Source organism: Cotesia glomerata, linkage group LG2 (assembly GCF_020080835.1).
Source record: "Cotesia glomerata isolate CgM1 linkage group LG2, MPM_Cglom_v2.3, whole genome shotgun sequence".
In the NCBI taxonomy this organism is placed as follows: Eukaryota; Metazoa; Arthropoda; class Insecta; order Hymenoptera; family Braconidae; genus Cotesia; species Cotesia glomerata.
In genome coordinates this window covers 6,578,836-6,606,010 of record NC_058159.1, presented here as the reverse complement: position 1 = coordinate 6,606,010, position 27,175 = coordinate 6,578,836, and the positions used below count along the sequence as shown (strand labels likewise).

The 27,175-nt window shown below is 25.7% G+C and overlaps 8 protein-coding genes across 10 annotated transcripts; 3 read left to right on the top strand and 5 right to left on the bottom strand.

Moving 5' to 3' along the window:
• Positions 1-918: 918 nt before the first annotated feature.
• Positions 919-3,260, bottom strand: LOC123275526 (intraflagellar transport protein 52 homolog). Its single transcript, XM_044743686.1, has 6 exons — positions 3,006-3,260; positions 2,519-2,736; positions 2,342-2,450; positions 1,987-2,269; positions 1,667-1,915; positions 919-1,253 (listed from the first exon to the last, which is right to left on the bottom strand). Exons 1-6 carry the CDS (start codon positions 3,134-3,136, stop codon positions 981-983), a joined length of 1,263 nt encoding a protein of 420 aa, XP_044599621.1. The 5' UTR covers positions 3,137-3,260; the 3' UTR covers positions 919-980.
• Positions 3,261-3,309: 49 nt separating this feature from the next.
• Positions 3,310-6,417, top strand: LOC123275529 (cyclin-dependent kinase 7). The gene is made up of 5 exons (XM_044743689.1): positions 3,310-3,476; positions 3,599-3,658; positions 4,351-4,459; positions 4,527-4,972; positions 6,052-6,417. The coding sequence occupies exons 1-5, from the start codon at positions 3,423-3,425 to the stop codon at positions 6,397-6,399; spliced, it is 1,017 nt and encodes a 338-aa protein (XP_044599624.1). The 5' UTR covers positions 3,310-3,422; the 3' UTR covers positions 6,400-6,417.
• Positions 6,418-6,740: 323 nt separating this feature from the next.
• LOC123275525 (vacuolar protein sorting-associated protein 45) lies at positions 6,741-10,076 on the top strand. Its single transcript, XM_044743685.1, has 8 exons — positions 6,741-6,958; positions 7,401-7,599; positions 7,671-7,820; positions 8,190-8,569; positions 8,826-9,098; positions 9,191-9,355; positions 9,486-9,715; positions 9,777-10,076. Exons 1-8 carry the CDS (start codon positions 6,866-6,868, stop codon positions 9,973-9,975), a joined length of 1,689 nt encoding a protein of 562 aa, XP_044599620.1. The 5' UTR covers positions 6,741-6,865; the 3' UTR covers positions 9,976-10,076.
• Positions 10,077-10,186: 110 nt separating this feature from the next.
• LOC123275530 (metaxin-1) lies at positions 10,187-12,409 on the bottom strand. 2 transcript variants are annotated; one of them, XM_044743690.1, is made up of 4 exons: positions 12,116-12,409; positions 11,793-12,043; positions 10,679-11,231; positions 10,187-10,281 (listed from the first exon to the last, which is right to left on the bottom strand). In XM_044743690.1, the coding sequence occupies exons 1-4, from the start codon at positions 12,206-12,208 to the stop codon at positions 10,225-10,227; spliced, it is 954 nt and encodes a 317-aa protein (XP_044599625.1). In that variant the 5' UTR covers positions 12,209-12,409; the 3' UTR covers positions 10,187-10,224. The 2 variants fall into 2 exon arrangements, with proteins under 2 accessions (XP_044599625.1, XP_044599626.1); XM_044743691.1 differs by lacking the exon at positions 10,187-10,281 and adding an exon at positions 10,484-10,517 and having other exon boundaries at positions 12,116-12,408.
• Positions 12,410-12,700: 291 nt separating this feature from the next.
• Positions 12,701-14,530, bottom strand: LOC123275531 (methyl-CpG-binding domain protein 3). Its single transcript, XM_044743692.1, has 5 exons — positions 14,279-14,530; positions 14,039-14,183; positions 13,896-13,949; positions 13,218-13,463; positions 12,701-12,955 (listed from the first exon to the last, which is right to left on the bottom strand). Exons 1-5 carry the CDS (start codon positions 14,410-14,412, stop codon positions 12,866-12,868), a joined length of 669 nt encoding a protein of 222 aa, XP_044599627.1. The 5' UTR covers positions 14,413-14,530; the 3' UTR covers positions 12,701-12,865.
• A 249-nt stretch (positions 14,531-14,779) lies between these two features.
• On the bottom strand, positions 14,780-18,926 carry LOC123275527 (protein AAR2 homolog). Of its 2 annotated transcripts, none has more exons than XM_044743687.1 (6): positions 18,645-18,926; positions 17,822-18,075; positions 17,612-17,727; positions 17,384-17,537; positions 17,040-17,315; positions 14,780-15,216 (listed from the first exon to the last, which is right to left on the bottom strand). In XM_044743687.1, exons 2-6 carry the CDS (start codon positions 18,010-18,012, stop codon positions 14,808-14,810), a joined length of 1,146 nt encoding a protein of 381 aa, XP_044599622.1. In that variant the 5' UTR covers positions 18,013-18,075; positions 18,645-18,926; the 3' UTR covers positions 14,780-14,807. The 2 variants fall into 2 exon arrangements, with proteins under 2 accessions (XP_044599622.1, XP_044599623.1); XM_044743688.1 differs by lacking the exon at positions 18,645-18,926 and adding an exon at positions 18,145-18,313.
• Positions 18,927-19,688: 762 nt separating this feature from the next.
• On the top strand, positions 19,689-20,612 carry LOC123275532. The gene is made up of 2 exons (XM_044743694.1): positions 19,689-19,856; positions 19,943-20,612. Exon 2 carries the CDS (start codon positions 20,016-20,018, stop codon positions 20,424-20,426), a length of 411 nt encoding a protein of 136 aa, XP_044599629.1. The 5' UTR covers positions 19,689-19,856; positions 19,943-20,015; the 3' UTR covers positions 20,427-20,612.
• A 2,341-nt stretch (positions 20,613-22,953) lies between these two features.
• Positions 22,954-25,848, bottom strand: LOC123258861 (inosine-5'-monophosphate dehydrogenase). Its single transcript, XM_044719115.1, has 2 exons — positions 25,274-25,848; positions 22,954-24,389 (listed from the first exon to the last, which is right to left on the bottom strand). The coding sequence occupies exons 1-2, from the start codon at positions 25,589-25,591 to the stop codon at positions 23,145-23,147; spliced, it is 1,563 nt and encodes a 520-aa protein (XP_044575050.1). The 5' UTR covers positions 25,592-25,848; the 3' UTR covers positions 22,954-23,144.
• Between the last annotated feature and the right edge of the window lie 1,327 nt (positions 25,849-27,175).

The window sequence follows — 27,175 nt, the reverse complement described above, 5'->3', positions numbered from 1 at the left end:
CCCAAGTTGCGCTTCGTTCGAGATGTCGCTTATAGGTAACCTTTATTTATTATTTATCATTCATTATTTTTTTGCACAAAACCTGTAATTTAGTTTACCACATATTCGGGAAAAAAAATATGATACTAATGTTAGTCGACGTTCAAAAATTTTTCTATTTTTTTCAACAATTAAATTGCAAGTAAAAAAATACTTAAAAAAAATTTCACGTATAATTTTTCAAATTTTCTACATGTGAAATTTTTTCTTTTAATTTTATTGTGACAATTTTTTCAATAAAAATAATGATAAAAATTTTCAGATGTCGGCTAATTTAATTTTCATAAAAAAAATTCTTTAAAAAAATAAAGGTAGCAGACAAACTTCTTATTTTATAATGATTATTCTTCTTTTAATAATAATAATAATAATAATAATAATAATAATAATAATAAAGTTAGATGACATTGAAGTTAGCAGTCACTTAAGAATTTTTCAATTTTATTTAACAAAAAAATTTGTTTAAAAGTTATTTTTTTAAAATTGAATTTTTTATTTTTTTAATTTCTACATATCAATTTTTTATGCCATAATTTGTTATAAAATTTTAAAAATTGTTAAATATATGCTAAATTAATTTTCATTTCAGTTAGCTGACATTTTTGATTTTTTGATTTTGTTTAATTTATTAAATTTGAACTAAAAAATATTTTTTTAAATTGCACTTACAGTTTTTCAAATTTTTTAGAAATGAAATTTTTTTTTAATTTTTTCAATAATAAAAATTCTTAAAATTTTTAAATGTCGGCTAACTTTATTGTCATTTCTTTTTAAATATTTGAATTTTTCTATATACACACAAAAATATGTCTGCTACTTTTTATTTTACAATTTTTCTAAAAAATTTATAAATAATAATTTAAAAACTTGACTTATACAAATTTCCATTAAAAAGTTATTTTTACATAGTTAATAATTGAAAAATACAATTTTTCATAAAATTAATTAGGCATTGCTTTAAAACTGCTGAGTTTTTGAAAAACGAAATTCAAAATTTCCTTTGATGTAGGAATATCGGATGACATATTGATTCGTATCATTTCTCCAAATTCTCTGATATAATAATCAAGTTCTGATTCATTAGCAGGATCTTTCATTGACATGTATTTATTTGTCAACTGTGATAGTTTTAGCAGGTCAGAACTGAATTCTTCATCGAGGTCGAACAGTTCTAGGGCTGGCGGTTGAAGTTCTTGGAAACTTGGTGGAAAAACCTTAATTTTATAAGAATAATTTGTTAATTTTTTTAAGCCCTCAAACTTATGACACTTATGTTAATAGACATTAAAATTTTTTTTAGAATTTTATAGCAATGATATAATGAAAAAAATTTCCAAAAGTGGAAATTAAAAAAAATTATTGAAGACAATTTTTAGAAGTAATTTTTTTAATTAAAATCTTGAAAAATTTTATGAAAATTAAGTTAGCCGACATCTAAAATTTTTTAGAATTTTTTTATTAACAAAATTATTGAAAAAAAAATAAAAAAAAATTCAATTTTAAAAAACTTTAAAAACTATAAGTGCAATTTTTTAAAAATAATATTTTATTCTAATTTAATAATTAAAAAATAACTCCAAAAATTAACAATGTCGGCTAACTTTACTATTATAAAAATTTTAATTACCGAAGCTTGAGTTGGAGGTAGCGGAGTTTCAAAATGTGGTTTAATTAACGTTAATGGTTCATGTTTAACTCCTAAAAGTTGATACGCACTAATACACTCTGGTATCATTGACAAGTTGATTGAATAAAAATGATGCTTAAATAATTTTGTGTATTCTCGAGGAATGTCAATAGTATCTAGGTCTTGAGTACAAACTTTTGGTTCGTCTGCTAATTGTGTTATATCTGGTACAAAATTATACTCGGAGTACTGTAATAAAATAATTAATTATTAAATTAATAAATTGCAATTCATAAATAAATAAAGGACATTATCTTTACATCAATATCATCAAAATGATATTCTTTAGAAAACTGTTCTTTAGATTTGAAAAAATCAAAAATCATTTCTCTCAAAGCATCATTATGTTCCTTTTCTATGTAAGAGTCTGTTAGTAATCTCGATGAACCGAGTACTACTAACTTTCCAGAACTTGTTGGTGAAGAATAATAGGCGCAAATTGGTCTGTTGGTAGGTATTGCCATAGTCCCACTTGACAATGCAACGACTGAAGGCTGGACGACGTTCAATGTTGCTCCGTATGGATAAATAAAATTCATATTACTGAAAAAATAATTTTTTTAATGTATAATTATTAATTAGAAGCATTTTTCTAGAATTTTTATCAATGCTCACACAACTTCATCACGATTTTTGACAAATCGCGATTTATTCGATAGACCTTGAGATATTGTACATTCTTTCGGGTGTAATTTACGACTATAATTAATTCTTATGACGCTATCTGTAATGAAAAAAATTAATATAAATTCAATGTGCAAGTTTATGAATTAAAAATAGAACTGTACTTACCATTATTAACCATTATTCCAAATTCTTCAAGTAAAAAATTAATATTTGTATTAAATTTATTCTCTCCACCTTCACCTAGCATCACTAAAACATTTTTCCCATTATTTATAAACCCTCTTATAGAATCCATTTCTAATTCTGTAAACTTATTCCTTGGTTCTGGTAATACTAATAAATCTCCACTAGATAAAGATTCTTCAGACAATACTTCATTGTTCCTGAAAAAAAAAAGTGATTAATTAAATGACTTTTTAAAAATTTTTTATAAAAATTAATTTAGCAGATATTTAATAATTTTAAGAATTTTGGTGTCAAATAAATTACGGCAAAAAAAAAATTGACAGTTCAAAAATTAAAAAATTAAAAATTCAATTTTTTTTAAATAATTTTTTTAACAAAATTGTTTATTAAATAAAATCAAAAAAGTGGTCAAGTGACTGCTAACTTTAATGTCATAAATTTTCTAATAAAAAAAAAAAAAACTTACTCCAAAAATTTCCATTTTGGTTTTAATTTTCTTTGCAATACTTTAAACTCATCATTTAAACGTCTTTCATTCTTGGAAGAATCGAAAATTATCAACTGAGAATCATTGTCATTGCTAATTATTGAACTCATTTTACCCACTTATAGTTTATAACTTTATGTCATAAATTTTGACAGATAAATGTTTTACATTTTGGTTGCCAAGGGAGACCAATAAATATCCATGTCAAATAATGTAAATTTATTGGTTGAATTTCGACCAATTAAAACTTTCTGTTTTTGTTGCGCGCGCCTTTGCTTTCACAAAAACAGAAAAACATTAGAGAGAAGGTAGATTTTCCTTAGGTTAGGTTAAAATCGTTTCATTTTTATTTGTTTTTTTATTATTTACTCTCGTATTATTTAATTAATAATTATAATGGCAGAAAAATTGAGAAGATATGAAAAAATTGATTTTTTGGGAGAAGGACAGGTTAGTATCATAATCATTATTAATTTATAAATATTTTTCTTTATAAATAAATTTAAACAATTAACCTAATGTTTAATATTTATTTTATTATTATTAACATTTAATTTATTGTATTGTTACAGTTTGCTACAGTATACAAAGCAAAAGATACTGAAACGGATCAAATAGTTGCAGTAAAAAAGGTTTGCTTAATTGATAAAAATAAGTCACATGTTTCTTAAAAAATTTTCTTACATGACACCGAAATTAGTATACTTGAAAGATTTTTTATTCTTTTTTTATAAAAATTAAATTAGCCGACATCTAAAAGTATTGAGAATTTTTTTATTAAAAAAAATTAAAAGACAAAATTCGACACGTAGAAAATTTGAAAAATTTTAAGTTTAATTTTTTTTAAAAAACTTTTACTTATGATTTTTATTGATTGAAAAAATCAAAAATTGGTAATGTGTGCTAATTTTAATATCATTTTTTTTTTTTTAATAAAATAGATCTAGAAAATTATTTTGAAAAATTGCATTTATAATTTTTTAAAGCTTCTCAAGATGAATTTTTTTAAATAAATTTTCTTGCTATGATTTATTTATTAAAAAAAAATTATAAAAATTATCAGATGTTATATTCGTAAAATTTTCTATAATACTAAAATTAGCCGACGTTCAAAAATTTTTAATTTATTTAATCAATTAAATTACGAGTAAAAAAATACTTAAAAAAAATTGCACGTATAATTTTTCAAATCTTCAACATGTGAAATTTTTTCTTTTAATTTTTTTTGTAATAATTTTTTCAATAAAAAAAATTATAAAAATTTTTAGATGTCGGCTAATTTCAATTTTCATAAATTTTCTTACAAGCATTATTAATTTTTCAGATAAAAGTAGCAAGCAGAGCTGAAGCTCGCGATGGTATAAACCGAACAGCATTAAGAGAAATAAAATTACTTCAAGATTTAAAGCATGATAATATTATCGGCTTACTAGGTATTAATTGACTTGACCTTTTATTAATTAACCAAAAATTTAACGAGTAATTATCATAATTTTACAGATGTGTTTGGTTACAAGTCGAACGTGTCGTTGGTGTTCGACTTCATGGACACCGATTTAGAAATAATAATAAAAGATTCAAGTATTGTATTTACAATATCTCACATAAAGTCTTATATGATCCAAACTTTACAAGGACTAGATTACTTACACTGCAACTGGATTCTCCACCGTGATTTGAAGCCCAATAATTTATTAGTAAATCAAAAGGGAGTTTTAAAGATAGGTGATTTTGGTCTGGCTAAATTCTTCGGATCTCCGAATAGAATAAACACTCACCAAGTTGTAACCAGGTGGTACCGAGCTCCTGAGCTGCTCTATGGGGCAAGATTGTATGGAACTGGAGTTGATATGTGGGCAGTTGGTTGTATTTTAGCTGAATTATTGTTGCGTAATCCATTTTTACCTGGAGAGTCTGATTTAGATCAATTAACTAGAATATTTCAGGTAATTTTTATTAATTATTATTGACTCTGAATTTAACAGACATCTATGAAAATTAATTTACCAGATATTTAATAATTTTTTTAATAAAAAAAAATTGACATCTAGAAATTAAAAAAAATTATAATTCCTTTTTTTTTATTTTTTTAAAATTTATATTTATTAAATAAAATTAAAAAATTATCAAGTGACTTAACTCTAATGTCATCAGACATCTAAAAAATTTTTAGATTAATAAAACAATTAAATTATAATAAAAAAAATTTCACCTATAAAAATTTTAAGTGTGAATTTTTTATAATTGCTTAATTGTAAAAATTCAAAGAATTGTCAGATATCTGCTAATTTTATCATAATTAAAAGGGAACCACTGTGAATTTGGGGATCGGATTTTTTTTATTTTATTTTATATAGAGCACTAGTAAAAAATTTCCCCTCCATGTTCGCATCGATAACTCAAAAACGAATCAACTGAAAATAAAAACCCAAATTGTTTTTTAATCAGTAAAGATGTAGTTATCGTTGCACGTACGGAATTTTAAAAATTTTGATTTCAAAGATTTTTTTAGCTGGGTTAAAACAAAAAAAAACAATAAAAATAATGAGAAAATTTTCAGTCACCATTTTTTTTGAAAATTAAAATTGTTAATAACTTTGTAATAACTAAATATTTTTTAATTGCAATTTAGGGTAATAATCTTTAATGCACCCTTAATAAAATAAAAAAAATTCGATCCCCAAATTCCTTTATTTTCTCTGTCAAAAAAATCTCCGAAAATCAGGTTTTTTTCGTCCGTCACAGTGGTATTCTCCCTTAATTATTATTGATACTGAAGTTAGCTGTCAGCTGTCAATTTTCAAAATTTTTATAACAAATCAATTATAATAAAAAAATGTTTCTAAAAATTTTCACTTGTAATTTTTATTAATTTTCACACGTGGAATTTTTTAATAAAATTTTTTTTTACAATAATTTAATTGCCATAAAATTCTAAAAAAATTTTTAATGCCTGTCAACTTCAGTGTCATAATTATTATTGATTCTGACATGCAATTTTATTTAAAAATATTTATTATTACAGACCCTAGGAACGCCTACAGAAGAAACTTGGCCAGGAATGACTGAACTAACAGATTTCATCCAATTCAAACCTTTTATCGGAATACCTTTCTCAGACATTTTCACAGCAGTTAGTGCAGATCTTCTAGATTTAATTTCCAGTTTATTACGTATCAACCCAAGCGAGAGATGTACCTGCAGCCAGGCACTGCAAATGCCCTTTTTCAGCAATAAACCTTCACCAACTTCTGGGGACAAATTACCACTGCCTATAAGTGTCAGAAGACTTAAAGAAAACCGACCAAGTCTCAAGCGCAAATTACTCGAAAATATCGATGGAGGAACTCTAGCAAAGCGTTTACAATTTTAATCTCTTATAAATAATTATATAGAGAAGTTTGAAATTTATTAATCATTTAAATATTTTGAGTGAATGTTGTGTGAATGAATAGCTGAATTAAATAAAAAATAATGACGTTTATTTTTTATATATTTAAATAATTATTATGTAGTCATAAATAATTATAATTTTTTTGTATATTTAATTAAAAATAAATAATTCAGAAAGTTAAACTAAAATATTTTTTTTTATTGTTGTTAAATAATATTTTAAATATCACGTGACTTTGACACTTCCTGTAAATTATCACACACATGTATAGTTATAAGTGTGTCAAAATATATATGTATATATCTGTGTATACTTAATGTACACAAACATACGAAATGAAACCAGCAGTTGCGAATAGCCCTAAGACCTTTCAATAATAACAAAGTAGTTGAACAATATATTAAGTTTTAAATATTTAATTATTAGTGAACAATTAAAAAAAAAAATGAATGTTGTGACAGCTATTAAACATTACATTACTCGAATGACTGAAGAAAGTGGACCGGGTATGAAAGTTCTTTTAATGGATAAACAAACGGTAATTTTATTTTTATATTATTGGTTAAAGTAACAATTTTTTTATTAATTATAAATAATACTAAAGTTAGCCGACATTTTTGATCTTTTAATTTTTTTTTATTTATTAAATTGGAACAAAAAAATATGACATTAAAATTAACAATCACTTGATCATTTTTTAATTTTATTTAATAAATAAATTTGTTCAACAAAAAAATTTTTTTTGCCATAATTTATTTATTAAAAAAATTATAAAAATTACCAAATATCTGCTAAATAAATTTTCTTTTTTTTTCTATCATTGATTTGTCAGAAAAATAAAAAAAAATTGACAGATGTCAGCTGACTTCAATATTTTTAATAATGAGAATTGATAAATAATCAGTAAGAAGATTTTGGTACTAATTAGAATTTATAATTTATAATTTATAATCATAAATAAATTTTCATTTTTATTATAGATAAGTATTGTCAGTTTGGTGTACAGTCATTCGGAAATTTTAATGAAAGAAGTGTATTTGTTTGATAAAATAGATGCACAAGTACGTGGTGAAGAGCTTAGACATTTAAAATGTATTGTTTTCATCAGACCAACCAAAGAAAATGTTGCTTTACTTTGCAATGAATTAAGAAATCCAAAGTATGGAATTTATTATATTTGTAAGTAGCTTTTCTTTTTTTAAACACTGTTTTAAATGAATTTATGGTAATCGTCATTATTTAATCTGTAGATTTCAGTAATATCATTCCAAAAGCTGATATTAAATTATTAGCTGAAAGTGACGAGCAAGAAGTTGTCAGGGAAGTGCAAGAGTATTATGCTGATTACTTAGCGATTAATCCACATTTATTTTCAATTGGAATAAATTCATGTGCTGAAGGTATGAAAATCACATTAAAGTTAGCAGTAAATTGACAATTTTTTTATTTTTTTTTAACAAATCAATTTGTTAAAAAAATTGCATTTTCAATTTTTTCAAATTTCTACATATCAATTTTTTTTCTAATTTTTTTTGCAATAATTTATTTGTCACTAAAATTCTTAAAATTATCAAATATCTGCTATTTTCATTTTCATTTTTAAAATTTATATAAAATAAATACTAAGATTAGAATTATCTTCAAAAAATTGAATTTTTTTTCAAATAATTTTTTTAAATTTCTATGTCAATTTTTTTTGCAATAATTTGTCACTAAAATTATGAAATTATTATATATATTGCTTTAAATTATTTTAAAATAATTGACAGGCCTTACATGGAATCCAGTGAATTTACATCGCTCTTGCGAAGGAATTATATCAGTTTTACTTTCTCTAAAAAAATGTCCTTACATTCGTTACCAAAGTAGTTCAGAAATGGCCAAAAGACTGTCTGAAAAAATACGTGAAGTACTGATAAAAGAATCTAATTCATTTAAATTTAGACAGGAGTCAGATCCGCTTTTATTGATACTCGATAGACGAGATGATCCAGTTACTCCATTGTTGAATCAATGGACTTATCAAGCTATGGTTCATGAAATTTTAGGTATTAATAACAATCGTGTTGACTTGTCCCATATACAAGGAATTTCTAAAGAGTTACAAGAAGTTGTGCTTAGTGCTGAACATGATGAATTTTATGCTGAGGTAATTTTTACTCGATTATATTAAAAAAATATATGACAAAGTTAACAATCACGTAGAAATTTTTTTATTTTATCTAACAAAAAAATTTGTTCTGAAAAAATTTTTTTTTAAATTGCATTTATAATTTTTTCAAATTTCTACGTCAATATTTTTTTCTCATTTTTTCTTAAAAAAATTATTAAAGATCTGCTAAATTAATTTTTATTAAAAATCTTATAATAATAATAATAATAATAATAATTTATTTTTTTTACAGGCTATGTATTTAAATTTTGGTGAAATTGGACAAACGATAAAAGAATTAATGGAAGAGTTTCAAAGAAAAGCTAAGAAACATCAAAAAGTTGAAAGTATTGCAGACATGAAAAATTTTGTTGAAGCTTATCCATTATTTAAAAAAATGTCTGGTACTGTTTCTAAGCATGTAACAGTTGTTGGTGAGCTCTCTAATTTAGTTGGTAATCATAATTTATTAGAAGTTTCGGAGACTGAACAAGAATTGTGCTGTCAAAATGAACATTCCAATCAAGTGTGTACTGAAAATTAATTTTATATTAAATAAATAATTAGATTTATTTTAGATTAATCTATAAAAAAAAATTAACTAAATTTTAATTACAGCTACAAAAAATAAAGAAATTATTAAACAATCCAAAAGTACGTGATATTGATGCGACGAGATTAGTGATGCTGTATGCATTGCACTATGAAAAGCACACAAATAATGAAATAGGAACATTAGTTGAAATGTTAAAAAAACGAGAAGTTCCTGAAAAATACACAAAAGTAATTATTTTATTAATTAAAATTTATTTCAATATTTATAAACAACAAAATCAACATCTTTGCATAAAATAGACGTTTGAGTATTTTGAACACGCTTTTAACAGTAAATAAATTTAATTATTTTTTTTAGCTTGTCTACAGTATTTTAGAGTACAGTGGAATAAATCAAAGGCAGAGTAATTTATTTGACCGCGAAGCTGTTGCGAAGATAACTAAAAAATTATTCAAGGGTCTGAGCGGTGTTGAGAATATATACACTCAACACAATCCGCTGCTCAGTGAAACTCTAGAAGATCTCATAAAAGGAAAATTAAATACTCAAACTTTTCCTTATTTAGGACAAATGACCATGACTAAAAGGTAAATTGTTTTTATAAAATTAATTATAAACTTTGAATTTAAATTTATACTTCTGTTACAGGATTCAAGATGTAATTGTATTTATAATTGGTGGCGCGACTTATGAAGAAAGTTTGGCAGTACATAATTTAAATAAACAAAATCCGAGTGTAAAAATAATACTAGGAGGCACAACAGTTCATAATTTTGAAAGTTTTTGCAATGAAATAATATCAGCGACTACTGGAATTGTACCGAGATATAGATCTCGAAATAATTAAAACTTTAATTAAACATAGATTAGATTTTATATATTGCTAATTAACTTAAAAAAGAAGAATATATAATATTTATCATTCCTAAAATAGGCTATTTATATTTATATTTTTCTGACGTGAAATTATCGCTGTAAAATTATTTACTCAAAAATATCTATAATAAACAAACACGTCTTATTTTTTGTTTACTTGTTTTTTTAATTTTTTAATTTTCTTTTTCACTTTTATTCAATCTATTTAAAATTTCACAATTTAATCATATTCTATGTCTTCTGCTTCCAAAAAATAGTCATCATCATTTGTCGTGACCTAGAACAAATATTTAAATTAATTATTTACTTTAAAAAATTTTTAATGGTTATTATTTAATGTTTAATTATATTTACAATTTTTGTCAACCGGGAAATGAAGTAAGGCAATAAAAATATTAATATAAATAATTAAAATATTTTTATCCGCTTTTTTATTTATTTTACAAATTATCAGTTCCTATTACTTACGTTTTTTTTTCTTTTTAGGTATTTTAATAAACTTCTTTCGTCTTACTAAAAATATAAGAACCTACAAATAATATCAATTGCTACACAAATATTTGTATTTCAAAAAATCTAATAAAATTTTTAAAATTTTAACAAAAAAATTTATTTTTTTTCTAATTTAAAATAATGGAAATTAATAAATAAAATGAATAATTAAAAATAATTACCTCAACTATACCGGTGAAAATAGCATAAGAAATCATAGCAAAGGTCACAAACATTCCAGCTAATATTTTGTCCCTCTTATTATTCGGAAATTCAGTATCAACTTCAACTTTGTGTTTCTTTTCATTCTCCTTGGCCTTTATTTTCTCATACTCTTGGTAGTCATACTCAAAGTAACGTTGTGATATGCGTGATATAAATTTACTGAGATTTGTGCAAGCTTTCAAGTGATTTTGTAAAGCTGGATTTGGCAGTGGTGCTTTTAATAATGGAGCGAGATATGCGTATATCAATGCGTCTAACGAAGTTGGGTTTGGACCAAAAAAATATTCCGAGTCACCTAGTCTTGTTGACAGCAGAGTTATGCATTTTTGTGCATCGGAATATACTTTGCTTTCAATTACAGTCATTATATCTTCGTTTATGTACAGCGCTTCCATCAAAGTTCGAGCATGTTTTTCGTACTTTGATGGATAGTGAAAATTAAATGGAAATGGTATCGCTTTCGCGTACCAAGGTCTTATTAAATCATTAAAATTTTTTTGATCTAACCACCTGAAAGAAAAAAAATTTTAATTAACTAAATAAAAATACTATGATATTAAAATTATCATGAAATATTAATGAGGCAGATATTTATTTAATTTCAAGAATTTTTTTAACAAATAAATTACACGGAAAAAACAAGATGACACTGGATATCATCACAGATTATACTCAGTGATATCTGTGGTGACAAACAATTTCAGATAGTAGCTAGAAAAATCCAGATTATACTGCGTGATATCTGGATTATACTCATTGTAATCCAGATTATACTAGCTACTTTCTGAAATTTTTTTTCACTCAGTATAATCTGGGATGATATCCAGTAGTATCTTGTTCTTTCCGTATATGACGAAAAAAAAAATAAAAAAAATATTGACGTGTGGAAATTAAAAAAAAAAATAAAAAATTTAAATTTTTGGAACTAATTTTTTTTGTAAAATAAAATAAATAAATTTTCAAATGACTGCTAACTTTTATGTCATAAAATTATCATACATTTAAAAATTTTTGATTTTTTTATAGAATCATTTTTTAAAGAATCATAAATAATAAATAAATAAAAATTACCAAACATATTGAAGAGCTGGGTAAAGCTTTTCTTTCAACAAATATTCATATGACACAATATCAGCTCGTTCTTTGGAGCTCAATGAATTATCTGGAGAGTAATTTTTCTCTTTTAAAAAATTAATTATCTGTGGAACAGAGTCTATTGCATTAGAACCATTTCGTAGAACTGGAAAATGTCCATGTGGTGTTCGGAAGGGATTACATGTCGGATTTACTTTTATTGGAGCGTTGCTAAATTTTGCATAGGCCTGAAAATAATATTTATAGATTAGTAATTGAAAATTAGTTTTTTTTTTATAATAATTTTAAATTATTCTTACCAAGATTTGCAAACAACGAATGCCAACTGATGGCAATCCCCAGTCACCTTTCCATACATCCAACTGAAACGTCTCAGTTGAACTCATTCTCATAAAATAAAACCGGAATAATAGTTAGACATTTATAATTACAATTATCGTATTTTTATGCGCGTAAGATTATTATTTATGGATTTAATTAATCTGTCAACACCGACAAAATAATAATAAACGCATGATAAATAACCTAGAAAAATTTTTTTTTTGTTATTGAAAATTTAGAAGAGGCTTGAGCGGCAAGCTCCTCTGCCGTTCATTTAATAAACTATAAGAACTTACATATCAAAGCTCCCTCTTAGGACTATGTACGTATTAAAAAACATTATTATCTTGAATGACACTAAAAAAATGCATTTTTAATTTTTTAAAATTTCTATATGACAATTTTTTTAGCAGTAATTTATTTCTTTAAAAAAATCTAAAAATTATCAAACATTTGCTTCTTTGATTTTCATTTTTTTTTTTACACAATAACAATTTCATAATTTTTTTCACTAAGTATAAAAAATTAAATATTCTTTAAATAAATTAATTTTATAAAAAATGTACCATTAAAAAAATTTTATTTTTATCGATAACTTAAATATATAATTGATATCAATGATTTATGTGATTGAGCTGTCAAGTATAAAAGTCGAACTTAAATAAAAAAACTTATTTGTGAATTTTAATTTTAATAATATGGACAATTGATTAATTAGTAATAAAAAATTAAGAACGTAATGCTTCTTGAAGTTTCTTCCTGGCAATAGCAACTCGGTCTTCTTGCTTTTTAATATCTTCGTCAGCTATCGTTACTGCCTGTAATTAAATAATAATGATGATAATTAACACGTAATTATTTAAAGTAAAAAGCTTAATTAAATTGAAATTACTTATGATATAATAAAAAAAAAAAAATAAATTGTGTAAATGTTAAATCAAAACTTACAATGAAAATATAAGTTAGTTTATTAAAAAAAATAAGTATGAACTTTAGAAACACCAAACACAAATGATAAACTATATAGAATGAAAAAAAATTAATAGGTAAATATTTTTATGAAAATTTTAAGTTTTTAACCTGCACGAGAGGTTGGTCAGGATTTAAAAATACTCCTGGATTTTTTTCTAATGAAGTTTTGGAGCCGGTTTGTCCGGTGACTGGTTGGGAAGACATGTGAAGAGCTGTTGCTACACTTTGAAGAAGAGTTTCTTCGGTTATGTAAGGTCCAACGGGTTTTAGGGTTTTAGGTAAATCCATTCCGTTGAATTCATAACCATCTGGATCACATGCTCTTAAGCCTTCCAATCGTTTTTCCCAGAATAACTGAAAATAGTTATTAATTTTTAATTATAATTGATATAGCGTAAAATAATATATTATATAAAATTAATTTAGAATATATTTAAGAATTTTATCACAAATAAAGGATGTTAAAAAAAAATTAGAAAAAAAAATTGACATGTAAGGTAAAAGCCCTAATAGATGATCATGTACCAGTATATGATCACTCCGTGTATTTGTATACCTATATTTGTGAATATAGATATACAAATACATGGAGTGATCATATACTGGTACGTGATCATCTATTGGGGCTTTTACCTTAGAAGTTTTAAAAAATAAAAAATTCAATTTTTTGAGAATAATTTTTTGGAACAAATTTTTTTGTTAAATAAAATTAAAAAATTGTCAAATGCTAATTTTAATGTAATAAATTGTATAATATAAATAAATTAAAGAAATTTATTATTTTACCTGTTTAGGCTTGTCTTGAGAACAATACTTGCTGTCAGTTTTATCAGTTCCTTCCTTAAAAGAAAAAAAAAAAAAAAAATTGAATTATTTTCTATTTGACATTTCAATATTTTTTTTTATTAATGTAACTAAACAATACAAACTTGTTTTGGTTTATCCTGAGCACCATGCTTGACATCTTTGCTGACTTTTCTGTCTTGTGTTTTATAAATCGTAACTGGTTGCTTGAAAATAGATGCTGTTTGTCTTATTGGAGGTACTAGTGATGCATCGTTCCTTACTCCTCGACTGAAAAAAATAAACAAAACATTAATTTTCTACAAAATAAAAAGTAACAATAACTGTATTATTTCAATTACTGTCAACAGTATAAAAAAAATAACCTATAATAGTAAACATCAACTTTGCCTGATGATGGAGGTAGTGGATTTGAATTTTTTCGTGGAATTTCGTCCCGAGTCGGCCAATTTGTTGGCAAAGTCGAGGAATACTTTTTTTTATCTATTGACATATTCATTTTTCATGAATTTTATTATTATTAATAGATATAAATAAATAAACACTATTGTATACACGGTATATATACACAAAACCAATTAAGATAATTTATACAATAGTATATCAGCACACAGCACTTAGACTAAATAATTAAAATGCTTTCTTAGACTATAGTAAACCGATAAAATTTCTTGATTTGAGTTGTAATAAACTACAATTGCCTCCCACTATCGCTCACGCTACTGCGCATGCGCACAATATTTTTAACTACCTGTCAAATTTTATAAAAAATTAATAATAAAAAAAAAAATCGATTATTTTTTTAATAAAAAAAATTTAATTTATTTTGTGACTATTGTCATTTTTTTATTTTAAAATTTATTTACAATGTACAAAAATATTATTTTTTATAAATTAATTAATAGCAACAACAACAGGTGCTTCATCGAATTCTTCTTGTTGTAAATTAGAAAAATCCCAGGAAAATTGATTAGTAAGTCGCACTTGGAGCCTCGCAGCTTCAGATTTTAAGCGTCCTTCAATTTCTGGATTTATCTCAATCGTTGCAAATAATTTTCTTAAATGATAATAAACAAAATTATTATCCGCGACAATATCGCAAAGTATATCTTCAGGCGCATGAGATAATTGAATTTCAATTGTGTGTAAAAAGTCGACGTAAATACTTCGGCGTGAAGAGATCGCTTTTTCGGCCCCGCAAATTAGAGCAATAAGTTTTTTCCAATGCTCAAACGCTTCGAAGCTTTGGCCGATCAGGAAGCAGACGAATGCTAATTGTAACTCCCCAATTATCTCGGATTGGCTGTAAATAAAACAAATTAATTAAACATCTATTTTTTTTTTATATTAAACTAGCAGTCCGCCCGGCTTCGCACGGGTATTTAACAAAAATTTCAAAATCAATCATAATATAAGATAGCCTATGTCACCCGGGGATAGCGTAGCTTCCCAACAGTGAAAAAATTTTTCAAATCGGTTCAATAGTTTCGGAGCCTATTCAATGCAAACAAACAAACAATCAAATTTTTCTTCTTTATAATATTAACTAGCTGTTACTTGCCCGCTCCGTTGGGCGCTTTATAGAATTACATTTTTAGATCTAGACTTGAAATTTAATTAGAATATTGTTTTGACTTGCATAGATTCCAAATTCTGTCGAATTGGCATGCACCTTTTATCCATGTAATTATTCTAGCTAATATTCATTGTAACTTTCAATGTGCAATCATTATAACATTCCCGTGTCTTTCTTACAAAAATAAATAAAAAAAGTTTGGAAAATCCAAAAGTGCACGCCTCATAACGCTCATTCATTTTTTAAGAAAAAATAAATTGTGTAATTGATTAAAAAAAAAAAAAATTATAATTAAGTCATTTCTTACAGAGTATTTTTTTTTCTTTTTAATAGGGTAAGTGTGGGTATTACTGCAGGTGTAGGTATTACTGCAGATTTTCTTGTTTTAATTATCAATAAATGGGTTATGACTTTTTTGATTAAAAAAAAATTATTTCTGTTAATTTAAACCTTTCGGAAAATAACTGCATAGTGGTTTTATAAGTAAGACAATTATTCAATTTGTTATTAATTAATAAAAATTAAGTAGTTACAGAAGTGAATAATTTTATCTTTTTTAAGAGTTTCAGTGTAAAAAGAGGTGGTCGTAAAAAGTCTTTTTTTTTATATAAATGGCCTAATTAATATATTTTTTACATTTAGAAGTTAGATAACCCTTTTTTAGAATCAAATAATTAATAAAAATTACATTTTGATCAGTAAAATTTATTTAATTAAGCATGCAGTAACTGGTACCGAAAAACTGCATGTGCGTGTATTACTGCAATTTTCTCAGTCGACTGCAGTAATAGAAGCGCCTCTATTTGTATATGTCTGTACCTATTACTGCGGACGTAAACACGGCTATTCTGACCTCTAAATAAGTGCGTGAATCAAGTTGTCTTGAAGTGAAAAATAAACTATGGATAAAATTAATAAAAAATCAAAAGTTAATAAACAAAAAAATAAGAAGTCGAGGCAAGTCCAGGAAAGCAATAATCAGTAGATTGTAAGATTACATCAATTAAAATTTACGAATTCTGGTCAATTAATAATACGTTAAGGCTGTGTTACTTATTATTTAGATTATGAAGAATTTTTGTTATTACATTAAACTAATAAATTTTCTTTTTGATAAGTTTTTGTTCATTTTTAAGTAAATCCTAAAATATAGCCGTTCTGCAGTAATAGGTACGCAGTAACTGGATCAGTTGCAGTAATGGACATGCAGTAATAGGAGCAAGCTACTTTAAGACCTGCAGTAATACATGCATTTAGACTTCTTTTTAAATGCTTATTATTTAACGAAAATATTTGTTTCTCTCATTGTTGATTTAATTTTGGGTTAATAATAAGTCAAACTTTTGTTTAAAAAAAAAAAGTTATTATTATCTTGAGAAAATTTTATAAAAATGCTTTCGAAGTGAGACTTACGAAAAAAACTGCAGTAATACCGACACTTACCCTAGTATTATTCCGATCGGTTTAGTAGTTTTCGCGGTATAACCGGACAAAAAAACCGGGTCTCCATTTATTAGTATAGATATAGATTATTAAATTAAAAGACTCACTCTTTCATTTTTTGTATAGTCGAACTAAGAGCATATGATGAATCCAAAGAGTACTCGGTTATCTCAGCTGGTGTTGCATCATCGGGATAATTTCTTTCTGGCACCTCTGTAAATCTAAGCTCTGTACCTTTTTTTGGTTTTAAATTTGGTAAAAGCAATTCTTCTTTAGCTTCTACTGAAAGTCCGCTTTCTCTTCGTCGCAGTTGAGTTTTATTACTTTCTTTCAAGCGCATTTCATTGTCATAATTTTCTAACTCTAATGCGGATCGGACGTAACTAAATAAGAAGAAAAATTAATTAGTTTAATTATCAGTAATTTAATTGATAGAATTTTTTTTTCTTACCCAGTTAGAGGCTGACATCTTTCTAAAATATTATCGCTGATTTTACTAGTTAATTCTTTCCACTGATTAAGTACATCGTAAGGATAAGGACCCAAAAATTTATCCAGTTCTTTGTGATTGTTTTTTATTCTTTCTATTACTTCTTCTTCAATCGCTGAAAATCAGTAATAATTAAATAATATTTTTAAAAATAAGGTATAAAAATATTTTAATGTAATTGATAATTACGTTGAGAACTCATGTCGGTTTCTTTATTATCCCACCGCTTTACTATGAAGTCTTGCTCTTTAAAAATATGAAAAAATCCAACTCTGGGGGCTGATTCATTAAATTCATCTTTAGCACTAAAAAATATTAATTAGATACACTAATTAATTAAATATTCAAGTATTGTTAGTTGAGTTGATAGACACAGTACCAATTATTTTATTAATTTACCTGTAATGTATAAAATGTAATCCAGGAGGTATCATTTTTATACCTTTAAAATTACTCCCTGTAGTCCAAGATTTTAAATCTATTCCAAAGTCTGTTCCTGGGAGCATGTCCATTACAACTAATGTACCTCCTTTTTTAAATAATACTTTAGCTACTTCTTGAGTCATTTCACATGATTCCTTGCTCGCCATATTTATTTATTTATTAATAATTAATTAATTAGTATAGCAGCTAGATTCTTTAGAGTTAAAAATCTGAAAAATAAATTTATAAAAAAATTAAACAAATACATAAAAGTAAAAATAAAGATGAATAATACTTACAATAATTATTAAGACCTGGTAATAAATTAATATTCTTTGTATTTTATATTGACAATTAAAATTAATTATTTTCTGACTGCTGATTTTATTTATTTCTAGATTTTGAGGTTAACAAAATTACTAATGTTGTGAATCCGAAAGGATTGATCGCAACGTTCCCTGTACATACACTAATATAAAATTAAATACATATATAAGCTTATAAGCAGATGGCTGTAATAATAATAGCGGGAAAAACCCAGTAAGATTTAAAATATATGTATTTTTATTTGTAATAGTACTTATCGGTAAGAAAAAAATAAGAATCTTTAAAATGTTTTAAACTTTTTTATGCTAAGTTCTATTGTTAATTATAAGAATTTTTCTATCATAAATTTTAGGGTATAGACGAATTTATAGTCACTGAAAATTCCTAAGGAAAAACCTACAAAAACTTTTAGTACTGTTCAGTTAGTTTAGACATGCTGAGAAAAAAAATTTCTTTGTTAAAATAAACCCACATTAATTGTAATGGTCACTTAGAATAAGATGCCGAACGTTTTAGAATACTCTATACAATACTGAGAAAAACTCAGAGATCTTTATTTATTACTTTTTTTATTGTCATTTATATAATCCTTTAAGTAACTTATTTTTCAAAACGTTCGCTGAAAAAAAGGGATTACTCGAGTACCCAAAACTAAGTCATAAAAACCATACATCCATGCGGGTTACATACAACCTGGGAATGTCAAGGGTCATCGTGACGTCATTTCAGCATGGTCCCAATAAATAATTTTTTTCTGTAATAAATATGCTAATTTTATTACCATAACTATTTATTGATGAGAAAAGAAAATAATTTGATATAATTTATATTTTACAAAAATATTAATGAAAATTAAGTTAGCCGACACTTAAAAGTTTTTGAGATTTTTTTTCATTAAAAAAATGATTACAAAAAAAAATTAAAAAAAAATTCATTTGTAAAAAACTTTAAAAACTGTAAGTGCAATTTTTTAAAAATATTTTTTTGTTCTAATTTAATTATTAAAAAAAAATCAAAAAATTAAAAACGTCGGCTAACTTTAGTATTATAAATATTAACATGAAAAAATATGACACTGAAGTTAGCAGACGTTTAAAAATTTTTGATTTTTTTTATTAATTAAATTAAAATTAAAAAGATATTTCTAAAAAATTGCACTTATAGTTTTTCAAGTTTATTACATGTGAAATTTTTTAATTGTTTAATTGAAATTTTTTCAATAAAAAATTTCTAAAAATTTAGAAATGTCAGCTAACTTCATTTTCATGAAAAAATATGTTTATTTTTAAAAAACTTTTTTTTCAACTTTGAGCACAAACATTCTAAGTGAATGATACTGAAGTTAGCTGACAACTGTCAATTTTTTTAGTTTTTACAACAAATCAATTATAATAAAAAAATACTTCCAAAAATTTCCACTAATAATTTTTTTTTTAATTTTCACACTTGGAATTTTTTTATTAATTTTTTTTTTTTCACAATAATTTAATTGCTATGAAATTACAAAAAAATTTCTAACGTCTGTTAACTTCAGTGCCATTTCAATAAACGGTAGATTTACGAACTAAAAAAAACAGTTGAAGTTCAAACACCACATCCTTTGTTTAGAAGTGAGGCGCAGATCAAATTGTTGACAGGAACAGACAAGTTCTTACCGTCTATAGTCTATACACGCACTAACCACGTAAGTTTTTTTATTCTCTTTATTAATTAAAATTATTCAATGAATTAAAATAAATAATTAAATACAATATATAAATTTATTTACAGAAACAATTTCAATAAAAAATTGATAAATTTAATTTAGTGTTAAAAAATAAAAGTGACAAAGAATCTTCGCATAATGTCGCATTACTACTCAGATGAAGATTACGAAGAGATGGTGAAGTTGTACAAAAAAAATAAGAAAAATGCTTCCGCAGCGTCTAGAGAATTCGCAGCTCTTCATCCTGATTACCCGTTTCTTCCGAAGGGAAACTTAATTCGCAGAGCTGTCGAACGAAAGTTCCGAACTCGCCAAGCAGCTCCTGAAAAGAAGATGTGGATGCACGTCGATGACATCCCAAAAGGACCATCAAGACCTAGAAGCCACATGTCAAAGCGTATGTTTGAAGAAATCATGGGAATCGCCCCTGAAAAGAAAAAGCCGGCTCAAAGTAAAAAAAAAGCTGAACCTGCGAAGAAAAATGTTCCCGCTAGAGCTGAAAAATCAGCTAAGTCTCAGAGTCAGCTTCCCAAACAAGCTGGAAAATAACTTTCATCAGTTTAAATATCTTTTTTTTTTTAGTTTTTAAGTGTGTTTTTTGTTCAGCTTATTTTTTTGTCATTATTTAATATATAGTTAAAATTAAACAATACAGCTGATCGGGTAATTTTGGCTATTGTTAACTCTCATTATTGTATTTTTTAAGTAAAATAATATTTTAAGAGCCAAAAATTATTTCGATTGACTGATATCATTTAATTTTATTTAAATATCTCGAGCTTACAAAATTTTTGCTCAATATTCCGTACTTCTTAATGTATTATTTAATAATTTACCAAATAATAGTGCCATATTATTGTTATTATTATTTAGTGTAAAAAAAAGTTTTCCAAGTGTTAAAATAACAATTTAAATAATTATTACTAAAAATATGTAATTTTAAGAGCGGTTTATAGTTGATTTTCAAACGTGTTTTTTTCTCATGTATGTGATAAAATTTCGAAAAAAAACGCTTCGCTCTTCGATAGATAATTAAATTATCTATCGAAGAACGAAGCGCTTTTTTGGAAAGTTTTCATTTATTTATGCATAAAATGCGTTTTAAGATTCCATTTGTTGTACAAGTATGACAGAGATACTTTCGTTTGTCCAATAGAGGACGAGAGAGAGGAAAAATGTAAACCCTTCTTAATAATAATAAATTATTTTTTCATTCTTTAAATTATTTTAAATAATTTTAAGTCCTTTAAATACTAATTATTTATCTTTATAATTTATTTTTATTAATAATAATTTTGTAAAATTAATTAGACGTAATGACTAAAACAGTAAGTATAGATTATCTAATTAAATTAAATAAGTATAATTCAAATCAATAATTATTGTCTACTTTTAATCTAAATTGAAAAGATATTAGAATTATTTAATTGCAGTTGGTAAGGTAAAAGCCCCAATAGATGATCACGTACCAGTATATGATCATCTATTGGGGCTTTTACCTTAATTAAATTTTCAATTTCTCTTAGAATAAAATCTCTTAATCTGACAAAAAAAATAGTTAATTAATTTTTAATAATTTACAAAAAAAAATATGTAAAAATTTTAGATTAATTTGGCGAGTCTATTAATACAGCGAATAAAAAATATGCGGCTAATGAACCCAATTAAGACTTGTTATTTTTTTATAAATAAAGCGCTAAAATAAATATTTGGAAGCTCTTAAGTAAGTATCAAAATAAGTAACTTATCTTAGCGTAAATTTACTTTCAGTTAGTTCTATGAATTATTACGTACTACTTTCCTCTAAGTCAATAAATTTAGCAATTGAAAAAATAATTCAAAGCTTAAATCGATCCGGTATTTATAGAGCTTCAATGTATAATTTTAGAAATAATATCTTATAATATCATTCTATATTTAAATCAATTACTATAATTGAATGAAAGTAATAAAATATATAGAGCAATATTTACAATTTTCTAAGTATACACAATTTGTTTTGATTGGTAAATTCTTAGTACATACTTATGATGACTATTGTTCTCACAAGTGTAGACGATATATATTTTTAATAGCAACTCGAGATGTTATTTAATCTTTACCTTGAAGATTCGTCTCGCATTAACTATAACATCTCCATAATTAATACAGCGCAGCATTAATTTATTGTTGTTGTAACTAATGTACGAGTAACATGATCTTTATCAAGTGAATCAAGATAAAATAGAATTTTATTTGTATTTGATTAACTTTTTTACATTCTAATCAACTGGAAATATTGCTGTATATTAAATTATTTTTTTTTAAATATTAACAATTTTAAAAATGAATTAATCAGAAATTTAAATAATTCCAATAATTAAAAATTTTTACTAATAAAATTCAATTCCTAAAAAAAAAAAATATACATATATAACATAGGATTTAAAAAGACAAAAAATTTAAGGTATTCATTATAATTTTATTTCAATAAACCTTAATTAATTAAGTGTAAAATAAATCGGAATAAAAAATTCCTTACAATTGTTTTTTAATGTCTAAAATAAATTCTAAAAGTCAATTATTTAAAAACTGTAAATTTTACATATAATCGAAAATAAGAAATTTTATTTTCGAAGGGTTGAAAAAAAAATCACTATAATAATAAAATAATAAAAAAGGTTTATGTAAATATTACCAACTAATAATTGTTTAAAAATATTATGGCCAACTAAATTTCGTCTATAAAAATACGTGTACAATTATTTAAGTCTATTTTTAATTTAGTGATTGTATGATCCCTCACATTGTAATTTGGCATAAGTCATACTTTCTTATAATATTGATCAGTTTTTAATAATCGTCATTATTTTAGATAAAAATTTACAATTAATTACAAAGACAAAAGTATATTGAAAATTTATCACAAAATGGGTTTAGTGGTCAATAGATATAGGGTGGAAGCAATACTAAAATTGATAAGGCCTTACAAGACTGGTTGTCGTATCGATTAAAAAGTATGAAATAAAAGTTAGCAGTTACTTGATCATTTAAAAAATTTTTTAATGTCAATTTTTTTTTTCTGCCACAATTTATATGTAAAAAAAATAATCAAATATCTGCTAAATTAATCTTCATTTAAAAAAATAAATGGTATAATAAATTGTATGTGTTACCCGCATGAAAATAAAAGAATTTTCAGAAGAAAAAATTTAAAAGGTGATATTCTATAGCTCCAGACAGGAACCAGAGACAGGTACGATGGATAAAGGACTTTAAAATGAATTATTAGTAGAGTCTTTTCTCGTAGGAGAAGAGACTGTGTACATTGCCTTCCTGTTGAGCAGAAGGAGATCTCCGCTCGAATCTGAGCTTGCCACTGTAGGTCATTTCCCGCAACGCCAGAAGGGATCTGGCTCCGATGTCCTGACAGCCGTGTTTGATACCGCACTGCAAGTAGGGCAAGAACTTGAGGACACTTCCCTTGTCAACGATCGACCCACTGACGCCCTGGGCGACTTTCATCTTGTCCATTTCGTTGTGAAAGTATCGATCCATAGCAGAACCCTTGGCGTCTTTCTTGTTCATCGCTTCCAGAGATCCCATGCCACGGTACTTCTTCAAACGAACGCCGTCGCTGAAGAAATACTCGCCGGGGGCCTCAGAAGTACCAGCTAGCAATGATCCCATCATGACAGTGCTCGCTCCAAGACTGAGAGCCTTGATGATGTGTCCCAGAGACTGGATCCCTCCGTCAGCGATCACTGGAACTCCAAACTTGTTCGCGTACTCGCTTACTTTGTAGACAGCAGTAGCCTGAGGCCGTCCTACAGCCATGACTTCCTGGGTGATGCAGATAGACCCGCAGCCCATGCCCACGCGGAGTCCGTCAGCACCAGCCTCGATCAAATTCTTGGCTTGCATTGTCGTCACTACATTCCCAGCAATCACTTGCAATTTCGGGTACTCTTTTTTTATGAACTTGATCATCTCGATTTGGTAGATCGAGTTTCCTTGAGAAGAGTCCAGGACTATCACGTCGACTCCTACGGATGCTAGTAATTTGAGACGCTCTTTGTCAGTCTCTCGCGTTCCGATGGCTGCGCCGACCAACAGCTGTTTGTTCTCGTCCTTGCTGGCTATTGGGTAGCTTCTGTTCTTCTTCAAGTCCGTCCGAGCCATCAGCGACACCAGCTCGCCTTTGTCATTCACTATAGGTAGTTTACCCTTTTTAGACTTCTCTAGAATGTAATTAGCCTCCGGCAATGTCACTCCCAACTTGGCGGTGATTAAGTCTTGCGATTTGGTCATCACAGACTCTAGCTTTGTTTTCTCAGGGCTAGATGAGTCCTCCAAGAAATCGATGTCCCTTGATGTCACGATTCCTACCAGCTTGCCTCCTATTTTACCGTTTTCTGTTATTGGTATCCCGCAAAATCCGTGCTCCGCTTTTACATTCAACACGTCTCGCACTGTGTCAGTTGGCGAAAGAACTACTGGATCTCTGATGAAACCATGTTTGTATTTTTTTACCTAAAAAAAAAAATTTTTAATTACTTATTTTTATTTAAATCAATTGTTGGAAAATTTTTAATGACACTGAAGTAGACATCTGATAATTTTTAATGATATTCAAATTAACAGACACTTAAAAAAATTTTTTTATTAAGAAACTATAGGTCTAGAAAATTATTTTTAAAAAATTTCATTTATAATTTTTTAGAGCTTCTAAAGATGAAATTTTTTAATGAAAATTAAGTTAGCCGACATTTAAAAATTTTTAGAATTTTTTTTTATTAAAAATATTATTGTAAAATAATAAAAAAAAAATTTCAATTGTAAAAAACTCAAAAAACTCTAAGTGCAATTTTTAAAAAATATATTTTAGTTCTAATTTAATATTTAAAAAAAATTTAAAAACGTCAGCTAACTTTAGTGTTATAATTTTTTATAACATTAAAGTTAGCAGTCACTTAACAATTTTTTAATTTTATTTATTAAAAAAATTAGTTCCAAAAAATTATTTTTCAAAAATTGCATTTTTAATTTCTTAAAATTTCTACATGTAAATTTTTTTTTTATAATTTTTTTTGCCATAATTTATTTGTTATAAAATTTTAAAAATTATTAAATATCTGCTAAATTAATTTTCATAATTTTTTTTGCTATTATTTATTTGTTAAAAATTTTTTTTTAAATTATCAGATGTTTCTCAATTCCAGTATTATAATTTTTAATATTAAATAATTAAAAAAAAAAAAAAAATTACACGTGTACTGTTTAAATTTTCTACATGTGCTAATTTTTTTTTTTACATATTTTATCTCTCAAAAAATTGACATGTGTCTGTTATTTTTAAAATAAAAATTTATACAATTGTAAATTAAAATAAATTATAATAATAATAAATATTTTACCTTGTGAACTTCAGCAGCCTGGTACTCAGGAGTGCAATTATGATGTATAATACCAATGCCTCCAGAGAGTGCCATCGCGATAGCCATGTCCGACTCGGTGACGGTGTCCATCGGTGATGAGACCAGCGGAACCTTCAAGCCAATCTTTTTCGTCAACGGAGACACCAGTTCGACTTGATCAGCGACGAAGTCGATGTACCCGGGCAGAATAATAAAATCATTGTACGTGAGTCCCTCACCAGCTGTGAATAATTTGTTTGCAGACAAACCGTCGTCAGAAAGCTCCATGTCTTCAATTTTAGCAGCCGGAATATCCATCGTTTGTTATTTATTGATACTGATTCTCGTTTTTTTTAAATTGACAATTAAATTTTTAAACGTTAATTTTTGTTGTTCTTACTGTTTGTTTATTTATAAAATACAAGGCGTATTGATTTTTTTTTCACAGGCAGGAAGATGGTGTAAATAACTATTTTATTTAATACTAACACGTGCTTTTTTTAATTTAGCGCCCGATATACACCTCACTAGATACTCTGGCAAAGTGACCGAATGCACATTGCGCGGATATCTTATATACACCATTTATGAACATAATTTATATATATTATGTATATTTATTATCATCTCGATTGATGCATCACCTGACGGTAAATAGTGTAAGTAAATGTCACTGCACTTTATTCAATTTTTATTTTCATTTAATTAAATATTTATTTAAAAATTCTTTTATTTTATTTTTATTATTTATTAGTTATTTTAATACGCGTTTATTCCAAATTATATAAATAATAATAATAACTTGGTTAGTTTTTAATCAACTTCAAGGTAAGTTTTAATGAAATATGGGAAGGTTTTATTGGTTAATTTAATTTTACAAATGCGCATGCGCTGCGCGCAAAATTTTAAATGCAATTTTATGACATTAAAGTTAGCTGTCACTTTACAATTTTTTAATTTTATTTAACAATAAAATTTGTTCCAAAAAATTATTTAAAAAAAATTCCATCTTTAAATTTATAAAATTTCTACAAGTCAATTTTTTTTTGCCATAATTTATTTGTTATAAAATTCTAAAAATTACTAAATATATGCTAGATTAATTTTCATTGCAATTTTTACAAATTAATAATTATTTGATTAATTAATTATTAATAATTATTACATTGCCTGAAAATGATTCAATTGAACTCTTAACTTCGACAAAATAACTAATAATTGTCAAAAAGTTCACGTTATATACGTCAAATTAAAAGTAATTTTGTGAGCTTTCACATAAATTTATCAAAAATCAGCTATCAATCAGTTATGAACATGTAACCCCTTATTATAATAAATTAGGGTGACTAAAATTAAGTAAGAGAAGAGATTATTTCATAGCATGTTTGTTTTTTAAAGAAATAAGGCTAAATTATCGGCAGTTGTTTGGCCCAGGACTTCAATATTTTAATGTATCAATGCGTAGAGGTAACATTAGACAAGATTACTTGCGTTTGCCAAGAGCAAATAGTAATATGTATGAACAATCTTTTATAATCAATGGTATACGTATCTGGAACTCGTTGCCACCTGGGCTGACAACTGTAGATAATCTTCCTGAATTTCAAAATGCATCTTTTTCATTTTTTCTGGCTAATGACAATTAAAATCATTATTATATTTGTTTAATTAATTATAATTTCTGTTTCAAAGTGTCTCAAAGTGTTTATAAATTTACTAACTAACTACTGTAAATTTATTAAGTAACTTTATTGTATTTAGGTAACTTTAAAACCTTGCTGTTGTTATATTATCAAACTTACAGTACTATTGTAATTGTATTTTTATACTGTATACTTATACATCTATATATATATATATATATATATATATATATATATATATATATAAAATGTATTGCTT

Bases quoted from the DNA above. Each gene is read 5' to 3' on its own strand.
- LOC123275529 (XM_044743689.1), top strand. From the start codon at position 3,423: ATGGCAGAAAAATTGAGAAGATATGAAAAAATTGATTTTTTGGGAGAA. The intron at 3,477-3,598 runs GTTAGTATCATA...GTATTGTTACAG, and splicing joins ATTTTTTGGGAGAAGGACAG to TTTGCTACAGTATACAAAGC. The intron at 3,659-4,350 runs GTTTGCTTAATT...TTAATTTTTCAG, and splicing joins AAATAGTTGCAGTAAAAAAG to ATAAAAGTAGCAAGCAGAGC.
- LOC123275527 (XM_044743687.1), bottom strand. From the start codon at position 18,012: ATGGCGAGCAAGGAATCATGTGAAATGACTCAAGAAGTAGCTAAAGTA. The intron at 17,728-17,821 runs GTAAATTAATAA...AATATTTTTTAG, and splicing joins TTACATTTTATACATTACAG to TGCTAAAGATGAATTTAATG. The intron at 17,538-17,611 runs GTAATTATCAAT...ACTGATTTTCAG, and splicing joins AACCGACATGAGTTCTCAAC to CGATTGAAGAAGAAGTAATA.
- LOC123275525 (XM_044743685.1), top strand. From the start codon at position 6,866: ATGAATGTTGTGACAGCTATTAAACATTACATTACTCGAATGACTGAA. The intron at 7,821-8,189 runs GTATGAAAATCA...AATAATTGACAG, and splicing joins AATAAATTCATGTGCTGAAG to GCCTTACATGGAATCCAGTG. The intron at 8,570-8,825 runs GTAATTTTTACT...TTTTTTTTACAG, and splicing joins ATGATGAATTTTATGCTGAG to GCTATGTATTTAAATTTTGG.
- LOC123275532 (XM_044743694.1), top strand. From the start codon at position 20,016: ATGTCGCATTACTACTCAGATGAAGATTACGAAGAGATGGTGAAGTTG.
- LOC123275526 (XM_044743686.1), bottom strand. From the start codon at position 3,136: ATGAGTTCAATAATTAGCAATGACAATGATTCTCAGTTGATAATTTTC. The intron at 2,451-2,518 runs GTAAGTACAGTT...TTTTCATTACAG, and splicing joins TGGAATAATGGTTAATAATG to ATAGCGTCATAAGAATTAAT. The intron at 1,254-1,666 runs GTAATTAAAATT...TATAAAATTAAG, and splicing joins TACCTCCAACTCAAGCTTCG to GTTTTTCCACCAAGTTTCCA.
- LOC123275531 (XM_044743692.1), bottom strand. From the start codon at position 14,412: ATGAATATGTCAATAGATAAAAAAAAGTATTCCTCGACTTTGCCAACA. The intron at 13,464-13,895 runs GTAAAATAATAA...AACTATTTTCAG, and splicing joins CTCAAGACAAGCCTAAACAG to TTATTCTGGGAAAAACGATT. The intron at 12,956-13,217 runs GTTAAAAACTTA...ATTTAATTACAG, and splicing joins CTGACCAACCTCTCGTGCAG to GCAGTAACGATAGCTGACGA.
- LOC123258861 (XM_044719115.1), bottom strand. From the start codon at position 25,591: ATGGATATTCCGGCTGCTAAAATTGAAGACATGGAGCTTTCTGACGAC. The intron at 24,390-25,273 runs GTAAAATATTTA...TTTTTTTTTTAG, and splicing joins AGGCTGCTGAAGTTCACAAG to GTAAAAAAATACAAACATGG.
- LOC123275530 (XM_044743690.1), bottom strand. From the start codon at position 12,208: ATGAGAATGAGTTCAACTGAGACGTTTCAGTTGGATGTATGGAAAGGT. The intron at 12,044-12,115 runs GTAAGAATAATT...TATTATTTTCAG, and splicing joins TTCGTTGTTTGCAAATCTTG to GCCTATGCAAAATTTAGCAA. The intron at 10,282-10,678 runs GTAATTATTTTT...TATTTGTTCTAG, and splicing joins TTTTCACCGGTATAGTTGAG to GTCACGACAAATGATGATGA.